The 18886-nt window shown below is 35.6% G+C and overlaps 2 protein-coding genes across 6 annotated transcripts; one reads left to right on the top strand and one right to left on the bottom strand.

Moving 5' to 3' along the window:
- Positions 1-632: 632 nt before the first annotated feature.
- Positions 633-11634, top strand: LOC123910846. Of its 5 annotated transcripts, none has more exons than XM_045962121.1 (5): positions 633-855; positions 1078-1288; positions 2533-3405; positions 3706-4566; positions 8801-11634. In XM_045962121.1, the coding sequence occupies exons 2-5, from the start codon at positions 1132-1134 to the stop codon at positions 11437-11439; spliced, it is 4530 nt and encodes a 1509-aa protein (XP_045818077.1). In that variant the 5' UTR covers positions 633-855; positions 1078-1131; the 3' UTR covers positions 11440-11634. The 5 variants fall into 5 exon arrangements, with proteins under 5 accessions (XP_045818077.1, XP_045818081.1, XP_045818078.1 ...); XM_045962125.1 differs by having other exon boundaries at positions 638-855; positions 3709-4566; positions 8804-11634; XM_045962122.1 differs by having other exon boundaries at positions 638-855; positions 3709-4566.
- A 2137-nt stretch (positions 11635-13771) lies between these two features.
- LOC123909101 (general transcription factor IIF subunit 2-like) lies at positions 13772-17870 on the bottom strand. Its single transcript, XM_045959877.1, has 6 exons — positions 17607-17870; positions 15963-16074; positions 15205-15335; positions 15038-15112; positions 14483-14629; positions 13772-14054 (listed from the first exon to the last, which is right to left on the bottom strand). The coding sequence occupies exons 1-6, from the start codon at positions 17841-17843 to the stop codon at positions 13950-13952; spliced, it is 807 nt and encodes a 268-aa protein (XP_045815833.1). The 5' UTR covers positions 17844-17870; the 3' UTR covers positions 13772-13949.
- Positions 17871-18886: the final 1016 nt, after the last annotated feature.

Raw genomic sequence — 18886 nt, 5'->3', positions numbered from 1 at the left:
AACTACTTTTTTATATTAATTATAAAAAATAAAAAATTATTTTTTATATTTATTAAATAACTAATGTATTTGACATATAATATATACTAAATACACAAATTATTCAATAAACTTAAAAAGTCAATAATTTCTTATAAAAAAAATCGAAGATAACATTATAAAACCACTAGCAAATGTCTTTATAATTTCGATATATACTCAGAGATCAATGTGACAATAACGTATTATACTCCCTCCAGACACAAATATAATAAAAAAACACTTCAAATTTTGGTCACTATTATAAGCAAAAGTTAATTACTTTTAAACTAATTAATATTACTATTCCTAATATACCCTTATTTAATTCTATTTTATTTTAGACATTTATTTCACTTTTACACTTTTACATTTTTCAAAATGGATAATATAGTAAACTTAACTCATGTTTTGCATTAAATCAAGAAAATTAACTATATTTAACTAAATTTCGTAAATACCGCATAAACAATTTTATTTTTTATATTTGTGTCTGGAAGAAGGAGTACTACTTAATAAAAAAAAAACATTATACTTATTGTTGGTAAAAACTCAGGGATCAATGGGACAACAACGTAAGCATTATACTTATCGGTAAAAACATTAGCGGATTTGAAATGAGTTTGTTAAAGAGTTAAGAAGCATAGTTGAGATCCGCTTATAGTTTCATTCATTCCCTCTTCTCTCTCTCTCTCTCTCTCTCTCTCTCTCTCTTTTGTTCTCATCCCTCTTCTTCCTCACTTTCTCGCCGGATTTTCCCGAGAAAATCACAACCATAATTCCCGGGATAATTTCTTCAACCTCTAACAAAAATTCCATTCTCCGCATCAAATTCAGGTAAATCTCCTTCACTTTTCATTACCTCTCTCTTCTTTTTCAAGCCTTTCACTTTCCTTTTCGTTAAATCCGAATAGGTTTTGTTCAATTTTCTAGGTTTTTGTTCGGAAAACCCTAGGTAGTTTAATTATTAGTGGAACTAGTTTCTGAGTTTATGAATCGTAGATTTGATGTGGGGTTGTGCTGAATTTGTTGTTTTGGATTTGAATTTGTTGAATTCAGGTGCTGTATAATTGTTGGTGACTAGTGAGTAGATACTGTTTGGTTTGATTTTTCATGTCGCTGGAACCGTTGGATCGAAAGAGCTCGTTTAGGGAGAGGAAGCGCCACGAGAGTTCTGAGTCTTTTGGGTCTGTGGCTAGATGGAGAGGATCTTCTAATTATAACCGATCGCGTGAGTTCAATCGTGGTGGCGATTATCGGAGAGTAGGAGGTTGGTTTTCTTTAATATATGTTTTATGTTTTTGCTTTTTTGGGTTTGTAATTTATGATTTTGTGAACTTGTTAAATTTTGTCTTTGATTTTGGAAGTTATTAGTGTACTGATTGCCCTTTTGCAGTTAATGATTTGGATTATTACAATTTTTCCGTTTCTGTTATCTGATAGATTTGATTTTGAGCTTTTATTATTTTTTTGATTGACAAAATTTAGAGTAGGAGAGGTACGCCATTCAAGGTTTGAGAAAACCACTAACCTCATTTAGGATTAATACAATGGAATTGCGGAGCTTTTATTTATTTTTTTGTTTCTAAAGATCTAGTGGCGAAACACACGCATACACCCACACACACACTAAGTGTTGAGAAGTGGGGAATTGTGGGAACGGTCCAACATGTAAAATTTTCATGCAACCTTTTACCATCTGAGCTGAGCTGTATTTACGGGACTGTGAGCTTTAACTTTATTTATTTTTGGGCTTTTGAAGATATGACTCTGTATTTGTTATTATTATATTAAGTAGGTGAACATGCAAACTTTCTTATTAACTGAGTTAAATGGTATGGGCAATTTGAGTTGGTACATGTAGTCAATGATCTGCAATTGAACTCTCACCTTTCTACAGATATGGGTTTGATTATCTTAGAGCTACTAAAAACCCACATTGTGGCATCGCGCCTTAGGAGTTAGGACGTTGTAGAATTGCTTGCAACTTAGGCCTATATAGTTATCTATGGGTTGGGTCTATGTTGATAGCCCCAAAAGGATTTGTCTCCTCTAAAGTGAGTAGTTGGTTAAATAAGAAAATCAACTGTTGATATTATTCACTTCACTCTTTCAATGTGTTGCCCATTTGAGAGGAGTCAACTCTTTCCCAGGGTTCTATCGGTACCATGCTTGGTAGTAATGCGGTGCTTCTCGGTACTACCATCTTTTTTTGTAAAAAGGTAAATTATTGGAATGACTTTGCACAAATTAAACAATTGAAGGTTGTGTGGCATTTTCTAGGTTTGTATAGCTGTTGTTTTCCATCGCTGGAGTTCTGTTTTCTAAAACCCTGATTGGTTCCGTGATATTTAAATACAAAATGCTTTGCACTATATAGCACTCCTGAATTCTTATACGCATTTCCCTCCCCATAACTTCCTTTATTTATTTTGTTGTGAGAACCAGAAATGTAGTTTACATGTCTTGATTTTTTTTTCAATTTCCAATTTTTGGTTTGTATATTTTATGAAGGTCATCGTAAGCAGGGTAGTTGGCAGCTATTTCCAGAAGAATCTGGTCATCGGCATATGATTTCTCGATCTTGTGACAGGAGACTGGAGGAAGATAACTATCGCCCGTCATTCTCGCGAGGGGATGGAAATTACGGAAGGGGCAATAAGGAAAGCAGAGGAGCCTTTAGCCAGAGAGAATGGAGAGGGCGTTCATCTGAAACCACAAACAATTCTCTGAATATGTCGAGGAGGCAAACCAATGCAAGTAATGATCGCAAGTCGGTCGATGATATGCTAACATATTCCTCTCATTCACATTCTGACCTAGCAAATACTTGGGAGCAGCATAACATGAAAGACCAGCATGATAAGATGGGTGGTGTTAATCGGTTTGTTACAGGCCAGAGAAATGATAGGGATAGTTCTTTGGGTACAATTGACTGGAAGCCCCTTAAATGGACCCGGCCTGGATGCTCCACTTCACGAGACTCGGGCTTTAGCCGCTCAAGTGGCATGAGGAGCTTAGGAGGGACAAATTCGAAGGGAAGCTGTGAATGGAAGGTTGGGTTGCAACAAAAAATTGCAACTGCTGTTGAGTCAAATTCAGGGGAAGCTGCTACATGTCGTGCATCGTCTGCTCCATCTGAAGAGGAAAATTTGAGGAAGAAGCCTAGGCTAAATTGGGGCGAGGGACTTGCAAAGTTCGAGAGAAAGCATGTTGAGGGGCCTGAGGTAACTTCGAACAATGATGACCCTGTCTCACCTCCTTTCAGTATGGAAACCAATAATTTCCTCAGTACTGGCTTAGTAGATAGAAGCCCTAAACTTTCAGGACTCTCAGAGTGTGCATCTCCTGCAACTCCATCTTCGGCAGCCCGCAGCTCTTCACCAGGTATTTTGGATTTTATGTTACTGTTTATAATCTTTTTATTCCTTCTGCGAATGTGGTACCAGATCAAAGTAACTTAACTGGTAGAAGTGTTTAGTGCTGTTAGTGAAGTAACATCTCTGACCCACCTCAGTGTATATATTATAGTGTTGTGTGTGTGTGTGTGTCTGTGTGTTCAGAACTGTAGTAGATAAATAAATAATACTCTGATATCTGGTGAGTCATATTTATTAAGGTGTTTGAATGTGTATGATTTTTACCCTACTATGTATGATTTGTCTAAGCCTGAATTTCACCTTGTAGCAGGTGCAGATGATAAATTGTTTGGAAAAGCTGCAAATGTGGACAGTGATGTTGGTAACTTGAGTAGTTCACCTGTTCCTGGGTCTCAAAATCATCTGCAGATGTTTTCTTTCAATTTAGAGAAGGTGGATATTGACTCATTGATTAGTCTGGGCTCTCCACTTGTTGAGTTATTACCACAGTCTGATAATCTGAACTCTGTGGATTATAGTTTATTAATTTCCACCACAATGGATAAGCTGCTGATATTGAAAGCGGACATTTCAAAGGTATTAGAGGTCACTGAAACTGAAATTGATTTACTTGAAAATGAACTTAGATCTCTAAAATCTGAATCTAAGGATAGATTTCAATGTTCAGAAGCCGTTGGCTCTCTGCTAATCCCCTGTACTTATAGGCATGTTGCCAATGTCTCGGCTTGTGGTGATAGTAATTCATCTTTGGAGGTTAAAGATAGTGTAGATGTTAAGTCTAGTGCGAGCACTGGGGATATTTTATACGATACAATTATTTCTTGCAATGAAAAAACTGCAAAAGCAGCATGTGAAGTGTTTGATAAGTTATTGCCTGAAAAATGTTGCAAGAACGAGAATATTGGGGCTAGCAGTGGTTCATCCTCTCATAATGGCACACTTATTAAGGAAAAATTTGCTGAGAGAAGACGATTGGCAAGATTGAAGGAGAGAATTATAACACTCAAGTTTAAAGCTTTGCATCACTTGTGGAAAGAAGATATGCGTTTACTGTCTATTAGGAAACACCGCCCAAAATCTCACAAGAAACTTGAATCAGAGCTACGCACCACCAGTAATAGTCATCAGAAGAAGCGGTCTTCTATTCCTTTCCGTTTTCCCTTCCCTGGTATGAATATTATTCTTTATAACAATCACATTTCCATTGATTTTGCTGTATTTTTTGTTACATATATTTGTTGTGGTATCGACAGAACTTAATGTCATGATTTAATTCATGTAACCAATCATACCTAGTAGGAAACAACTTCAATTCATCAATTGTTATTGTTTTCTTTGAACATATTTAGCCAATTACGACATTGTGCTCTTCCATTGTTTCATAAGGCCTTGGGTGCACTTTGTTGATAGAGAAGGGGGAAAATAACAAGTTGGAATATAATTTCCATTCTTAAATTTTCTTAAAGAGAACCCAGTTGTGCCTTTCATCCATTTAGCGGACCGCATCTAGTATGATACTAACACTCGATACAAATCAATGGTTTTTGTATGGCTTGGTTGTTAAGTTAACTTTTGGCGATGCTGATGATGTTTTGGTTCATATATAATCTTTTGGTGACATCAACAAGAAAATTGGGACTTGTCTAGAACAACAAACTAATATGTTTCATTTTTAGTTTACTTAATTTTGTATTAGGCGTCAACAACAGTGTTAAGTAATTGACATGCTTGTAAATTATTAGGTCTTTATATTAATACCATGTGATGATTGATGAATCAAATCCTGGGTTCGGCATTGTGCCGAGCCTTATGTCTCTTACACAGTAATTTTAGGATTTACATTTATTTAATATGGACAAGAACAAATGAAACAGTGGCTCCATTAGCAGCATTCTGCTGAGGCTTATGTCTATTAGGCAGTACTTTTAGAATTTGAATTTATTTAATATGGACTAGAACAAGTGAAATAATGGCTCAATAATTATTAGTGCTGATAAAGAAATCGGTTGATGTAAAATTGTGTACATTAGTCTGTATGAGAATGGAATCTTCCAGAACCTTTTGAAATATTTCAGTTTTAATTTAGAATCTTGGAGAATCAATAATTAGCTCCTTGAGTTACTATAGGATACAAATGTTTTTTATCGTGCCATTTTATAAAGTACATAGATTTTTTCTGAAAGTTTACTTGGTAGATATGACAAGATTTGGGGGATCTCATATTAGAATTTTTCCCCGTATTGGCTGTCTACGGAGGATTTATCACTCATTAATTTCACACTTTCTTTTCATGAACAAAATTTATTCTTTTATGAAATCTGTTTTAGACCAGTAAAATAGAGAAAAGAAGATGGTGTGGTTTACAGGATGCGAGTGTACTGTTTCTCTAGTGTGTACTAATTGGAAAGACCCAAGTCCCACTTGAATAGGGAAAAGGCTTGAAAATATTCTAGAAAGAGAGATCCTCTTCACCTTACAAGCCAGTTTTGTACGAAAGTGTTAGGCCTAATATGACACCCAGTTAGGCCTAATTTGTTATAGTATTTCTAAAGTATTTTGTTTGTTTGATTTTAAGATGTTTATATACATATATAGTAAACATTACTTAAAATAAATATTTTAATATAATATATTTACAGTAATAATTATTAATGAATATAAAAAATATATTAGAATAACGGCTTTCCCGCTTTCCACTAAATGGCTATCCCAGTTTTAGCGTCGGCTGCTCCGTGCCCACTTTTGAGATTTGTCACTACTGTTCAATTGTTTTCCTACTGTTTACATAACGTAGTTCCTTGGTAACATGTAATTTTTTTGTTGCTCACTATTCTTGAACCCCATTCGAAGTTAATTATTGTTTGTAATTCTATTATTCCTATCTTACCATATGGGATCCTGAATATTAGATTTGGGAGGTTCTAATCATATGGCTGGTAATTCCCTCCTTATATCTAATTTTTCATAGGCTAATCATAGGCTACTAGTATTGGCCAAACTTCACATCTTTCATTGTTGTCTCTAAATTTTGTCTTATTTTGTACCTGGTTATCCCTTGAATTTGATTTCAATAAGTCAACTTATGCTATCAATTATCCCGTAACATTCACTTTTTATTCTTCTTTACATAGGACCAAAATAGAGACTAGATTGGAACACGATCTAAATCACTAGGTCTCTATTTCCTTCAGTCTCCTTCATCCATCATATGCACTGCATCTTCAGAACTCTTAACCCTCGATTGGAACATCTATGTACGGAAAAGTTAAAGGTGTTGATTCCCCCGTCTTTCAAATTAGAAGTCCTTGGATTCTGATAACCATGTTAGGGTGTTTTTTTTCCCTAGTAGCGCCAATAGATGATCCATGCCTCCCTTTAATATCGTCCATTTTCTATTTTAGGATACAGTATTATGTCACTTACTTTCATTAATGATTTTTCAAGATGCCCTTGGTTCACTTTATTGTAGAATCATGATACGGATTGAACCTAACTCCACCTCAAAACCATGGTTCAAAGGGGAGGATTGTCCAATCCTATATAAACCCTCACACCGGGTTCATGACTTCAGATGTGGGACTCCAAGTTGGGTTCATGAAGCCCAACTTGCACAAGAAATCGGTAACAGATCATTTACAAAGATACCTGTTAAACCTTATGCTCAGAGAAGAGTGACAGTTGGGGAGGATTTAGAAAAGGAATAGGAAAAATTGTAGATGGAGGGATTGTTTCCTCCTTTGAAGTAAAATATGGAGAATCTTAAAAAAAAAGTCATGTCTACACTCTATATAGATAAAGAAACGATGTAGTGAAGGAGGGTAGCACTTGTAACCTTTATGTACTCTACAATATCCAAAGAAAATACATTTGCTTTTACAAGCAAGGAGCTTGTCTCTATCTAGAGAAAGATCGTTAGCAAAACAATTACAACCAAAAAGCTTAGAGGAAGTTATATGGAGAATCATCAAATGGAAAGAGGAATTTGGTTAGTCAGCATAGATGGCATATATGAGTGATAACCTGATGTAAATAAAGCATTTGCCTAAAACTTTATACGGACATTAGCTTAAGTAACAACGTATGAGTGGTGTCAAGAAGATGACGGTGATTTTTCTGCAACTCTATTTCCTAATGTGCATTGAATCTACTCTAACTCTACTACTATACAATTGTTATCATAGCAGATTGCTGAATTTTGTGAAACCCAAAAACCTGCTGTGAAATGAATATTATTGCGAATAAATAGTGGTTCGAAGAAATCAAATATGTAAAAAAAAAAGGGTATGCTGCATACGAAATAAAAAGTGAATTGAGAGATTTAAAATTAGGTCATGTGCAGCTCACATGCTGCCTCTTTTAATTAAAAGTGAATTGAGGGGGAATTAATAATTGTAACAGCTGTTAGGTGTAAGTTAGAGGGGAGCAAATTAGTTATACAGGGAAATGATAAATAGGAGTCAGTTAGTAGTGAGAAAACAGTTATGTTGTAAGTTAACATAGTTCAGGAGAGAAAAGGCCTCTCGAATGCCTTAGAGTGTTTGTTCTCATTGCATACTCTGTTTAGTTCTTCCCCCATTTGGTAGAGCACAACGATTGCTTTGTGAATAATATGAATAATTTCTTTCCGTGAATTACCAGCCTAACAATGTCCTCGTTGAAGATGGAGGACAACATGTTGAAAGGCAACAAAGTTAGAGCACTTTAAAGATATTGATAGATTTACATATGGGTGAGAATATGAATAGATACTGTGATCCTCTAGGTCATGTGCAGCTCACATGCTGCCTCTACAATTTTATGATTTAAAAAAAGATTAAAAGAAAAACCAAGAATTCTTTTGTTTAAGGTATTACCATTTACCACTAAAACTGGTATGACTGAAACTGGAACAGAGGATGCCTGATGCTATTGTCCTAATAGCAAAATTGGGACAGCGTTGTGGTTTTTATAGCAGAGTCCTCAAAAACTCCTATGCTATAGCAATATAGTGCCGCTATAACTGCTATTTAATAACAATGATCTAAGTGGAACATTCATGACCATAAATTCTAAATCTATTTCCAACAGTAAGTTTCTTCTATATATATATAAGCCTGATGCTATTTTTATTTTTATTTTTTTGACAAAGTTTCTTCAATATTTTTATTGTGGGCCTTTGCCTGCTATTTTTGTTGCACCATTTTCCCTGTTACCTGCTGTGCCTTTAAAATAATTTTGGAGGTTGCTGCTCTGTGCTGGATTCTGCTATTAACTACTTGTTCATCAAATGAATCATGGGATTTTACATTTCAGATCACCTGTTCATTTGATGAACTGTGACATTAACATTTCATAGTAGCTCTGTTCTAATTTAAGTCTGTTTTGTGGTGATAAATGTACTCATCTTTTGTCTATATTTGCAGCAGGAAACCAACTGAAATTGGTTCCAACATCTGAGATGATTAAGTATACAAGCCAACTGCTTTCAGAATCCAAACATGAAATTCACAGAAGCACCTTGAAGATGCCAGCATTAATTTGGGATCAAAAGGACAAAATGTATTCAATGTTTTTATCTAGCAATGGGCTGGTTGTAGATCCAGTGGCTATTGAGAAAGAAAGGGCCATGATAAACCCTTGGACCGCAGAAGAGCAAGAGATTTTCTTGGAAAAATTTGCTGCCTATGGAAAAGATTTTCGAAAAATTGCCACTTTCCTTAACCACAAGACAACGGCTGACTGTGTTGAATTCTACTACAAAAATCACAAGTCTGATTGTTTTGAGAAAATTAAGAAAAAAGATGATGACAAGCTAGGGAAATTTTTCAAAGCCAAAACTGACTTGATGGCATCAGGCGTAAAATGTAACTCTGGAGTGAATGCTTCTTCACTTGATATTTTGAGTGAAGCTTCTTCAGTGATGGCAGATGACATTGCACGTGATCGGAAAATGCGTTCAGGAAGTTCCTTATGGAGGGGATATAATAATCATAATAAGTCAAGGGGTGACAATATCATTACAGAGAGGCCGGACAGTTTTGATGTTCTTCAAGATGAAAGAGAGACTGTTGCAGCTGATGTATTGGCTAGTATATGTGGTTGTGTTTTATCCGAGGCAACGAGTTCCTGCATAACTAGTTCAGTCGATCCTGTGAAAGGTAAAAGGGTCGTCAAGAAGTGCGTGAAAGTGAAGCCTCTATCCAAAAAACCTCCAATGCCAGAAATTACTCAAAATATTGATCATGAAACTTGTTCCGACGAGAGCTGTGGTGAAATGGAACTTACTGATTGGTCAGATGTGGAGAAGGCAGCCTTTCTTCATGCTGTATCATTGTTTGGTAAGGATTTTGCAATGATTGCACAGCGTGTCAGAACAAGATCCCAATACCAGTGCAAAGTTTTTTTTAGCAAGACTCAGAAACGTCTTAGATTGAATCACATGGGTGACAGACCTGAAAATGTTGGATCACAGATGAATGATGATGTGGATGGTGGCAGGAGTGATGCAGATAATGCATGCGTTGTAGAGACAGGTTCAGCCAATGGCTCTGATTCGTCAGGCACTAAAACAGGTGTGGACCAGCCTGAATCTGATAAGAACATGTATCATGATGAATCCAATCCTGTAGAAGCTAGCAACCTGTCAGCGGACTTGTATACATCAGAGGAAATTAATAGGAAAGTAGATCATGAAGATGTAAATATGGTTTCTAATGCATGTGTGATTGGTGGTGAGTCTAAACTGCGCACTGATGATATTGTAGGTGTCTTGAATGGTTCTGATAAGTCTGGTTCTGTCCGGGAGCAGAGAGCTATAGTTATGTCAGATGGCATAGAAATTGGAACAAATGAACCAATTGAAGGGGGAGGTGCAGTTACAGAATTGGTGTCTGGTACGGGGACAATGGAACCATGCTACACTAATTCTGTTGCTGAGGGTAGACTAGTTTCTGACGTTTCTTCTGCACAACAGGGAAATGAATTGGAGGGTTCAACTATATGTCTAGTTGATAGAGATGAAGCTGATACAGATGCTGTGATTGAATTGAAAGGCAACGTCCGCGATTCAAGCACTTTGGTGAATACTTCATTATCATCTGTGGATGTTTCTTGTCCAAGATTAAGTGTTGAAGCTGAAAATGAGCCCCAAATATGCCTTGAAAAACCTCAATTCTCAGGATCATCAGAGGTCCCTCTCACAGATCCAACAACTTCAACATTGCAATATACTGATGGTGCTGCTATGCAATACAAGAAACCATCTAGCCAAGATCTACCGTCTTGTGATTTTCAGGGAAACCAAGATATGATTGGACATGATTCCAGTAGTAATCTTGGCCATCAGCTTTGTAATCCTGGGAAATCACTGGACCATGTTGAGGCTGCTAGAGTCCTTCAATGCTATAATTTGCAAGTGCCTTCTGATAAGGAAGTGAATGTGAAGATGAGCTGCAGCAGTTCAGCAACTGAGTTGCCACTTTTGTCCCAGAAGATTGATTTAGAAGAACCACCCAGAAATGATGTGAAAATATTCGGAAAGATACTAACCAATCCTTCATCCACCCCGAAGCCTAATTTAAGTGCAAAGGGAAATGAAGAAAATGGTACCCATCTTCCGAAGTTAAGCAGTAGCTCTTCTAGTCTGAAATTAACCGGCCATGATAATACTGGTGGAAAATCAACTATTTTGAACGTTGATCTTAATGACTGCCGGGTCTTTCAGAATGTTCCTGTTATAAGAAGCTACAGCGATGGGAACAAAATACAGCCTGTTTTCTCATCACTCCCTGATTCTGCCATTTTGCTTGCCAAATATCCAGCTGCATTTGGTAGTTATGGTCTTGAAGCAGTCTCAAGTTTACAGCAGCAGGTTACAGAAATGGTATCATCAAATGGTATTGGTGAACCAGGGATTCTTGCAGGTGGATCCAAAAGTGTTGCCTCAGATCCAATAGCAGCCATCAAAACACATCAGACCAATGCTGACCAGTTTGTGGGTCAAACTGGGAATGCAATAAAAGATGGTGAACCTGTAGGAGAGGAAAAGGATTTGAATAGTTAGATGTATTCAGCAGCAACAGTGCACTGTATTATAGTTTTTCTTAAGCCTGATTTATTTTTTAAATTATGTAATGTAATAGGTGACTGATAATAATTTTCATATGGCAACAGCCATGTTATTATTGTTGTATTTTATAGGAATTCTTGAATAATTTCTGAAAATATTTATGAGCAATTGCCATTTTGGTTTGTGAAAGTTAAAATTCATAATGGGAAGTTAAAAAAAACAAATCACACTCCATTAAAAATTAAATTAAATTGGTATAAATCTTGAACAAAAAAAAATTGGTGTAAAAATAACAAATATAGTGAAAAAAAACTTTTCCGTACCTAAAGTTCAATAGCACTCCCTCCGGTCTTAATTATTATGAGAAAATATTCTTCACTTTTTAGATTCATTGAATAGGTGATGAATCTGACCTATATTAAAGATCAGATACATCAAAAGTCTAAGCGATTAGCCTTGAGGTAGGCAGTCAAGGGTGGTGCCGACCAAGACGTAAGAAGGATGGATGGTTGAAGTGAATTTATGAGATGGGTGGCAAGGCGGAGAATACGAGGTGGGGGGACAAATAGATCTAGGGATTGAAATAAAATACATGGGTTACGCGAGTGATGACAACATAAAAGTAAGGCGGCGACAACAAAAAATGAGTGATTGTGTATCAACACATGAATAATTTTTCGAACGGCGGTGTCGACCAAGATGTGGGGAGGCGAAAAAAAAAATGAATGGTCGGGGTAAATTTAAGTTGGATGGGAAAGATATAGGTTGAGAAGGGTGGAAAGACGGAGAATACGGGGTGGGGGGACAAAGAGATCTAGGGATTAAAGCTAAATATCACGAGTTAAGCAGTGTCGACAAAGACGTGAGAAGGATGGATGGCGAAATAATGACCCTCGTATGCAGGGTTGATGAACCTGCCTTTTTGGTTGGCGTGTCGAGGTGAATTTAAGTGGGTTGAGAAAGGTTTAGGGTTGGCGTGTCGAGGTGAATTTAAGTGGGTTGAGAAAGGTTTAGGTTGAGATGGAAGGGAAGACAGAGAATATGAAGTGGGGGGACAAACAGATCTAGAGATTGAAATAAAATATCATGAGTTACACGAATAATAACAACATAAAAGTATGGCAACAAAAAAAAAGTGATTGTGTGTCAACACATGATTTCTTGGCGGTTGAGAGGGTCAATTTAAGTGGGATGGGAAAGGTATAGGTTGAGAGGGGTGGAAAGACGGAGAATACGAGGCGGGGGGAGAAACCGATCTAGGGATTGAAGCTAAATATCATGAGTTAAGCGAGTGAAAGATATGGCGGAGACAACAAAAATTGAATAATTATATGTCAGGACATGATTTTTTTGCTTGTCGAATGAATAATTTTTTGAAAGATGGTGCCAGCCAAGGCACAGAGCGCCAAGAGAAGGATGAATGGTTGGGTTGAATTTGTGGGATGGGAAAGGTTAAAGATATGGGTGGGAAGGCGAAGAATACGAGGTGGGGCATCAATGAGATTTAAGGAGTGAAGCAAAATATCGTAAAACTTACGCGAGTGGTAATAGCATAAAAGTGATATGACGACAACAAAAATCAAGTGGTTGAGTGTCATCACATGATTTTTTACTTATCAAATGCATTTTATTTATTCATTTACTTTCAAGTTAAGAAATCAAAATATCGTAAGACTTACGACATTTGACATCATCATGTGATGACACGCAACCACCAGGATAAGGGTGGGAAGGCAACGAATACGAGGTGGGGCATCAAAGAGATTTAAGGAGTGAAGCAAAATATCGTAACACTTACGCGAGTGATAATAGCATAAAAGTGATATGACGGCAAGAAAAATCAAGTGTTGCGTGTCATCACATGATTTTTTACTTATCAAATGAGTAATTCTCAATGCATTTTATTTATTCGCTTAATGTCAAATTATAGAATTTGATGTCAAATTAAGAAATCAAATTAAACAATAAAGAAACATAATTTATAGCTATGTAGAATAATAAAATAAGAGTGGATGTGAGTTTCAGTCGGTTCAATTGAAAATATCAAAATTGTTAAGTTTAACCCGAGATTTTTCAATTTTGAGTGAATTTGTTATTTAAACCAATCAATAATATACGAATTAGTTTATCTTTGGGATGCTATGTGATCCCAAAGTTTTTCTAGTTCTACATAACTAATAGCATGTTTGGTTACATGTCCAATTTCTTTTTCTCGTGTAAGTCTCTGCCAGACGTGCGGCATTACCACGTTTTCTCACGTTTCCAAGCATACGCGAAGGTAGAAAGATAAATAGTGATATTGTAAAATCAGCAAAACCAACAGAACTAAGGTTTTAACCCTTCAATCAAACCTTATAATATATAGCCAGTCATTGAAAATCCATAGACCACAAACAGGATGCATGTTTCTCCATTTTGCAACTGGATAGAAAGTAAATGGAAAAATGATTTGATTTATACTGTATATACTAGGTGAAGAGAGAGATGAACATAAATATTTGAAGCTAATCGCCGGATTTTCTGTATTCAGGCTTCAGTTCATAGGTTCCTTGATTAGTTCCTTTGTTATTGTAGACACAAAGATCTTTCAATATATCTTTCAGAAATTGCTGCACAAAAAGGTATCATTAAGTTAAACATAGACACTACTAAACATACATAAACAAATGCTCAATAACCAAGTGCTGTGCTTGGAAGAAACATGGTGGCTAGCACAAAATCCGCCAAAATTTCACCATATACACATGGTGTTGCAGTCTATGGAGGAAACATGGCGAATATAATAGGTGTTGCAGCTTATGGTGGCTAGCACAAAATCCGCCATACTATAACACAGTGGTGCTGGCATGGCGGAAATTTGAAAACACAACAAATGAGTCTTTGAGCATGTTTACTAGTAGCAACAAGCTTCTATGGTTAGAATTCATTTTTAGTTTAAGTGTTCAACGACTACCACAGAAAGCAATATTCTAAATGTAATTAAGCTAAAACTGAATTTTGAGAGAAATATATTAGTCCAGGCAGCAGTAGCACATACCTCAGGTTGGTCAGTTTCTTGTATGAGGTTTCTTAAACTCCAATTTGGCTGCCTTTCAAATAGCTTAAATATGATCTCTTCCATTTCTCCACGGTCTCTTCTTGTTCTCTTAGTTTCTGTTCCTCGCCCAGCAGGTTTCTTCTTTTCCTAATATTGCAATACATAAACTTCTATTACATCTCAAGTATCAATCAATAATTATTTGGTAAAGGCGATCTTAGCTGTCATTTTAATCTCATTATCATAGTTCAAAAGTGTTGTCTACAACTGCAACTGCGGCAGCATCTGCCACATTTGCTCACATTTTTCCGCAAAATCAAAGTTCACAGTACAACCACGACCGCAACTGCAAGTCTGCGACCATAACTTAGAACCATGTTCATTATTAAACTTTAAAAAAAATGGTTCGATGGTAAGTTAATAAGTTATAAAACTTCTGAAGAGAAGCACGTGATGCTAAAAGAAGGGAAGTTTATCTTGGTATGCAAATGCAATCGTTTAGAACTCAAATTGGTAACAGTAAGAAGAAAAAGAAGAATAAGGCATTTTACTTACAGGAGGTCCAGCAACCGAAAAACTGACCATCCCTGGCATTGGCCTCATATTAAGTCCAGTATCATTGTCGATAACCTGGAAAACAGAGTTCAGGTGAGTTCATAGATAGATAAGTTGTATCCGATAAAATGTTATGATGAGAATGGAAGTCATGAGAAGGAAAAAACCTGTATCTGTCTATTTTTGACAGTATATTTTTTTGTCCTTTCACGACAAAGTTTCCCATAGAGTTCAAGGTTTTGATTATGTGGCCTCATGTCAAACTTGTTCACTATTTTTCCCTCCACAGCTACCTTTCCTACAATATGCCAAAAATCTCAACTGTTTCATTTATTTCCTAAATTAGATTTTAAAAAGGGATTTATGATATATGATGCTTCGGATATCAAATCAAAGACTTCCTATGTTGTTATATCCTTATTATGATTTACTTTAAGAAAAATAAAAGATCAATATCATTAAACAAACAATAACATAGCAATGGAACAATTAAATAAATAGATCAAAATAAACAACGATGGCCTCTTGCATATGGAAAGCTACAATGGACCTCTAAAGGGTTCGAATCTTCCCTCGGTTCTGCGATGAAGAGAGCTTTACAGCACTGTTAATAATAATGAGCATCAATAAAGATTGAATCGATCGGAATTATTTGAGTTTGATCCTTGGCTAGAACAATCCTTCATTCATACAAACCATTGAAGTTGCAGCCAAATGTATCTTTGTAATTCGTATTCTATCCTTAATTATCATGTAACTCATTTTGAATAATAAAATCACTTTTGCTCAGATTCTTTCAGTCTTCCTCCTAAACACTCTCAACTCAGAATCTCTCTGTTGTTTGGATTCTTTAAGTCTTATATTATAATGTCATGTGAATTAAAATCCAATACGTGTGGTGATTGAAAAGAAGGAACATATATACCTTGTGTTGTTGAGTCAGAAAAGACAGTCATGGGAATGAAGTCTTTAGACATATCCATAGCAAAACATCTCGATGCATTTCCACCTTCATTTCCACCCAACTCCATTGTAAACTGACCATTTTATTATTTCACTAAACAAATCAATCAATTTATAAATAGCAAAAAGAAAAATACAGGGAAAAGCATCATTAATAAAAAATAGGGTTAAACATATCTTGAATCCATATAAATGTTTATCCATTTCCAATTTCTAGCTTTTACAAAAAAAAACCAGTGATTTTAGTTAGTCACTGCAGAGCAGTGTTGTCAAATATCAGCCATCGCGGCATTATGGCGGATATTGGTGGAGGGTTTTTGGCTTTCTGACATGGCCAATTTTGTGAAGGATGGTGGCGCCATACTCGGATAAGACGGTGCAACATATCAGCCAGTATAGCGGTTTTTGCCTCTCCACCATGGTCCAACATCTGCCATTGACAACAACACTGCTACAGAGAGACTAAAATCACCCTGCTTTTATAACACATGATTGACTAAAAAATGATAAATTGTTGGATTTAACTCATATACACTGCTGCCATAAAGATTTTTAAAATTGTCAATCAATCAGAAAGTAAGCTATTTATAAACATCTAACTTCAATCATAACAACTTATGATTAGTGGTGATTTGATGACATTGTAACTTTTCCCATTGACAATGTATAAAAATTAAAAATTAAACTCTATTTTCTTAAAAGTACTAACAAGAATCCAAACGTATTTAACCCAAAAAAACTATGAAGCACAAACACTCCTCAAATTAGGAATGTCCCGCTGTCAGATGCGCGTGTTTGACATAGACTCGACACCGACAAATATGATTACATTAAATTATGTTATTTTCTAAAATTATTATCAGTGTCAATCTGTCAATGTCCTGTCGTGTCCCGTGTCCATGCTTCATAGATAAAAAGTAAGAGTAAACGGTCATTTTGATCCTTGAATGTATAATATGCTGTCATTATATTCCCTAACTGTATCAAAACTGCGGATAAATCTCTAACCGTCTCTTATTTGCAATTTGATGAACTAAATTGACTAACAAAAAACACATTTGAGAATCAAAATAACTCCGGAACCAAAACGACTCACTAAAGACAAACTCGAGCACGTGTCTGCAAAATTTTTATACATTCAAAGACTGTTGAGTATGGCTTATATGCATCAGGAAGAGGCTGAGGGCAGCCCAGGAGCTGAGCTAGCGGAGCGAAGCTCTGGCCACCCATATTAGGGGTATTGTTGTTGTTATCTGAACCAAATTATTATTATGATTATTAGTATAAATACCGCTTATAACACTGAAACCCTAATTCATTCGTTCATCTAACATGAACAAACCGTAGCGACTTCTACAGTCGGAGACTTACCCACCACTTGGGGAACTTTGTTATCAAACTTTTGTGTGTTCATTGTTTGCTTATATTAAGAAATATGATAATCCCTTTCAGTCAGTGAGGAAATTTTTTACTTTTTTTGATAAGCATGAGTGAGGGATGTAATAACAAGAGAAAACACACGCATGCATGAAAAATCAAAAATCAAAAATCATAACAACGACGATGATGATAATGATGAGAATGAGAATGTTAAGCAATTACATACCTGAGCATCATCGTTAGAGTTGAGAGGATCAATGGAAACAATGACTTTAGCGCTGGGAAGAGAAGGGTCGGAGGAAGAAGGTAGGGCACCAAGGGATTGAGCAACAACTGGAGGACATTTCATCAACCAAATTGGATTAAGAGCTTTTGAAGTGTCAACGTAACCACCAATTCCAGCTACACGACCACCGCTCTTCTCTTTGGTTCCGCCGCCGTGTTCTTCCACCTCCTCCTTCATTATGGCAAAATTCGTTCTTTCTTTTCGCTTCTTGTAGTAGTATGGAGAAACTACGTGTGTGGCTTACACATTATTTATAGAAGACCAATTTTGGTACATCACAATTTTTTTACAAATAATTCAATTTGAGATAAAAATAAAATTTAAAGAGTTTAAAGAAGAGTTTAATGGTTGTGCACCGTCGGTGTAATTTTGTTTTACACATACATCTAATGACGCGTTGCCACATCATTTAATGAATGTGACACATCATGTGTTTTTAATTACTATACATGATGTGTCAGTATATTATTGGACGCATGTGCAAAATAACTTTAAACTGACGGTGGATATAAATTAAATTCTTTAAAGATTACGCACTGTCAATGTAAATTAATTTTACACTGACAATCAATAAGCATGAAACATTCTTCCACATCATATTAAGAAATTGGGGTTCAATGGGGTGATCTGGTGGAAAACATGATTGGTATTGGTTGACACTGTAAAATTATTTTACAATGGCAGTGGATATTCTTTTTTCTCAAATTTAAATTAGTCATTGATATTTTATAAAAAATATTTTTTCCAATATTCGGATTCTATTTTCGAAATTTTAACTATTTTAAAACGTAAAATTCAAACCACATAATGTAACAAAAAAAAAAAAAAGAACCACATAAATACATATTTCAGATTGCATTTTTTGAAATAAAAACTTTTTTAAAAATTTCGAATTCTATTTTTTGATTTTTTTTTATAATTTCCAATGAATTAAAATTTTAAAAATAATGAAATAAAATTTCTAACAAATTTTACTTTAGAAAGTAAATTCCGATTAGTTTTAAAGGTGCAAATATTGAATTTTGGGGGCCCGGAAGAAATATGGGGATAAAGAGAAAAAATCAATATAATTATTAAACAAATTTGTTTGCGGGGAGGTCAGGATTTTGGAGGGAGAGTAGTTGAGAAAAAAATAGAGAAATTTTTCACATATTTTTGAAAGAGTGTCTTTATAGAGAATGATAAATAAATACTTGTGATTAATATATTTTTAATTTTAA

This window comes from Trifolium pratense, linkage group LG2 (genome assembly GCF_020283565.1).
Source record: "Trifolium pratense cultivar HEN17-A07 linkage group LG2, ARS_RC_1.1, whole genome shotgun sequence".
NCBI classification, from domain to species: Eukaryota; Viridiplantae; Streptophyta; class Magnoliopsida; order Fabales; family Fabaceae; genus Trifolium; species Trifolium pratense.
This window is presented reverse-complemented; position numbering and strand designations above follow the sequence as displayed.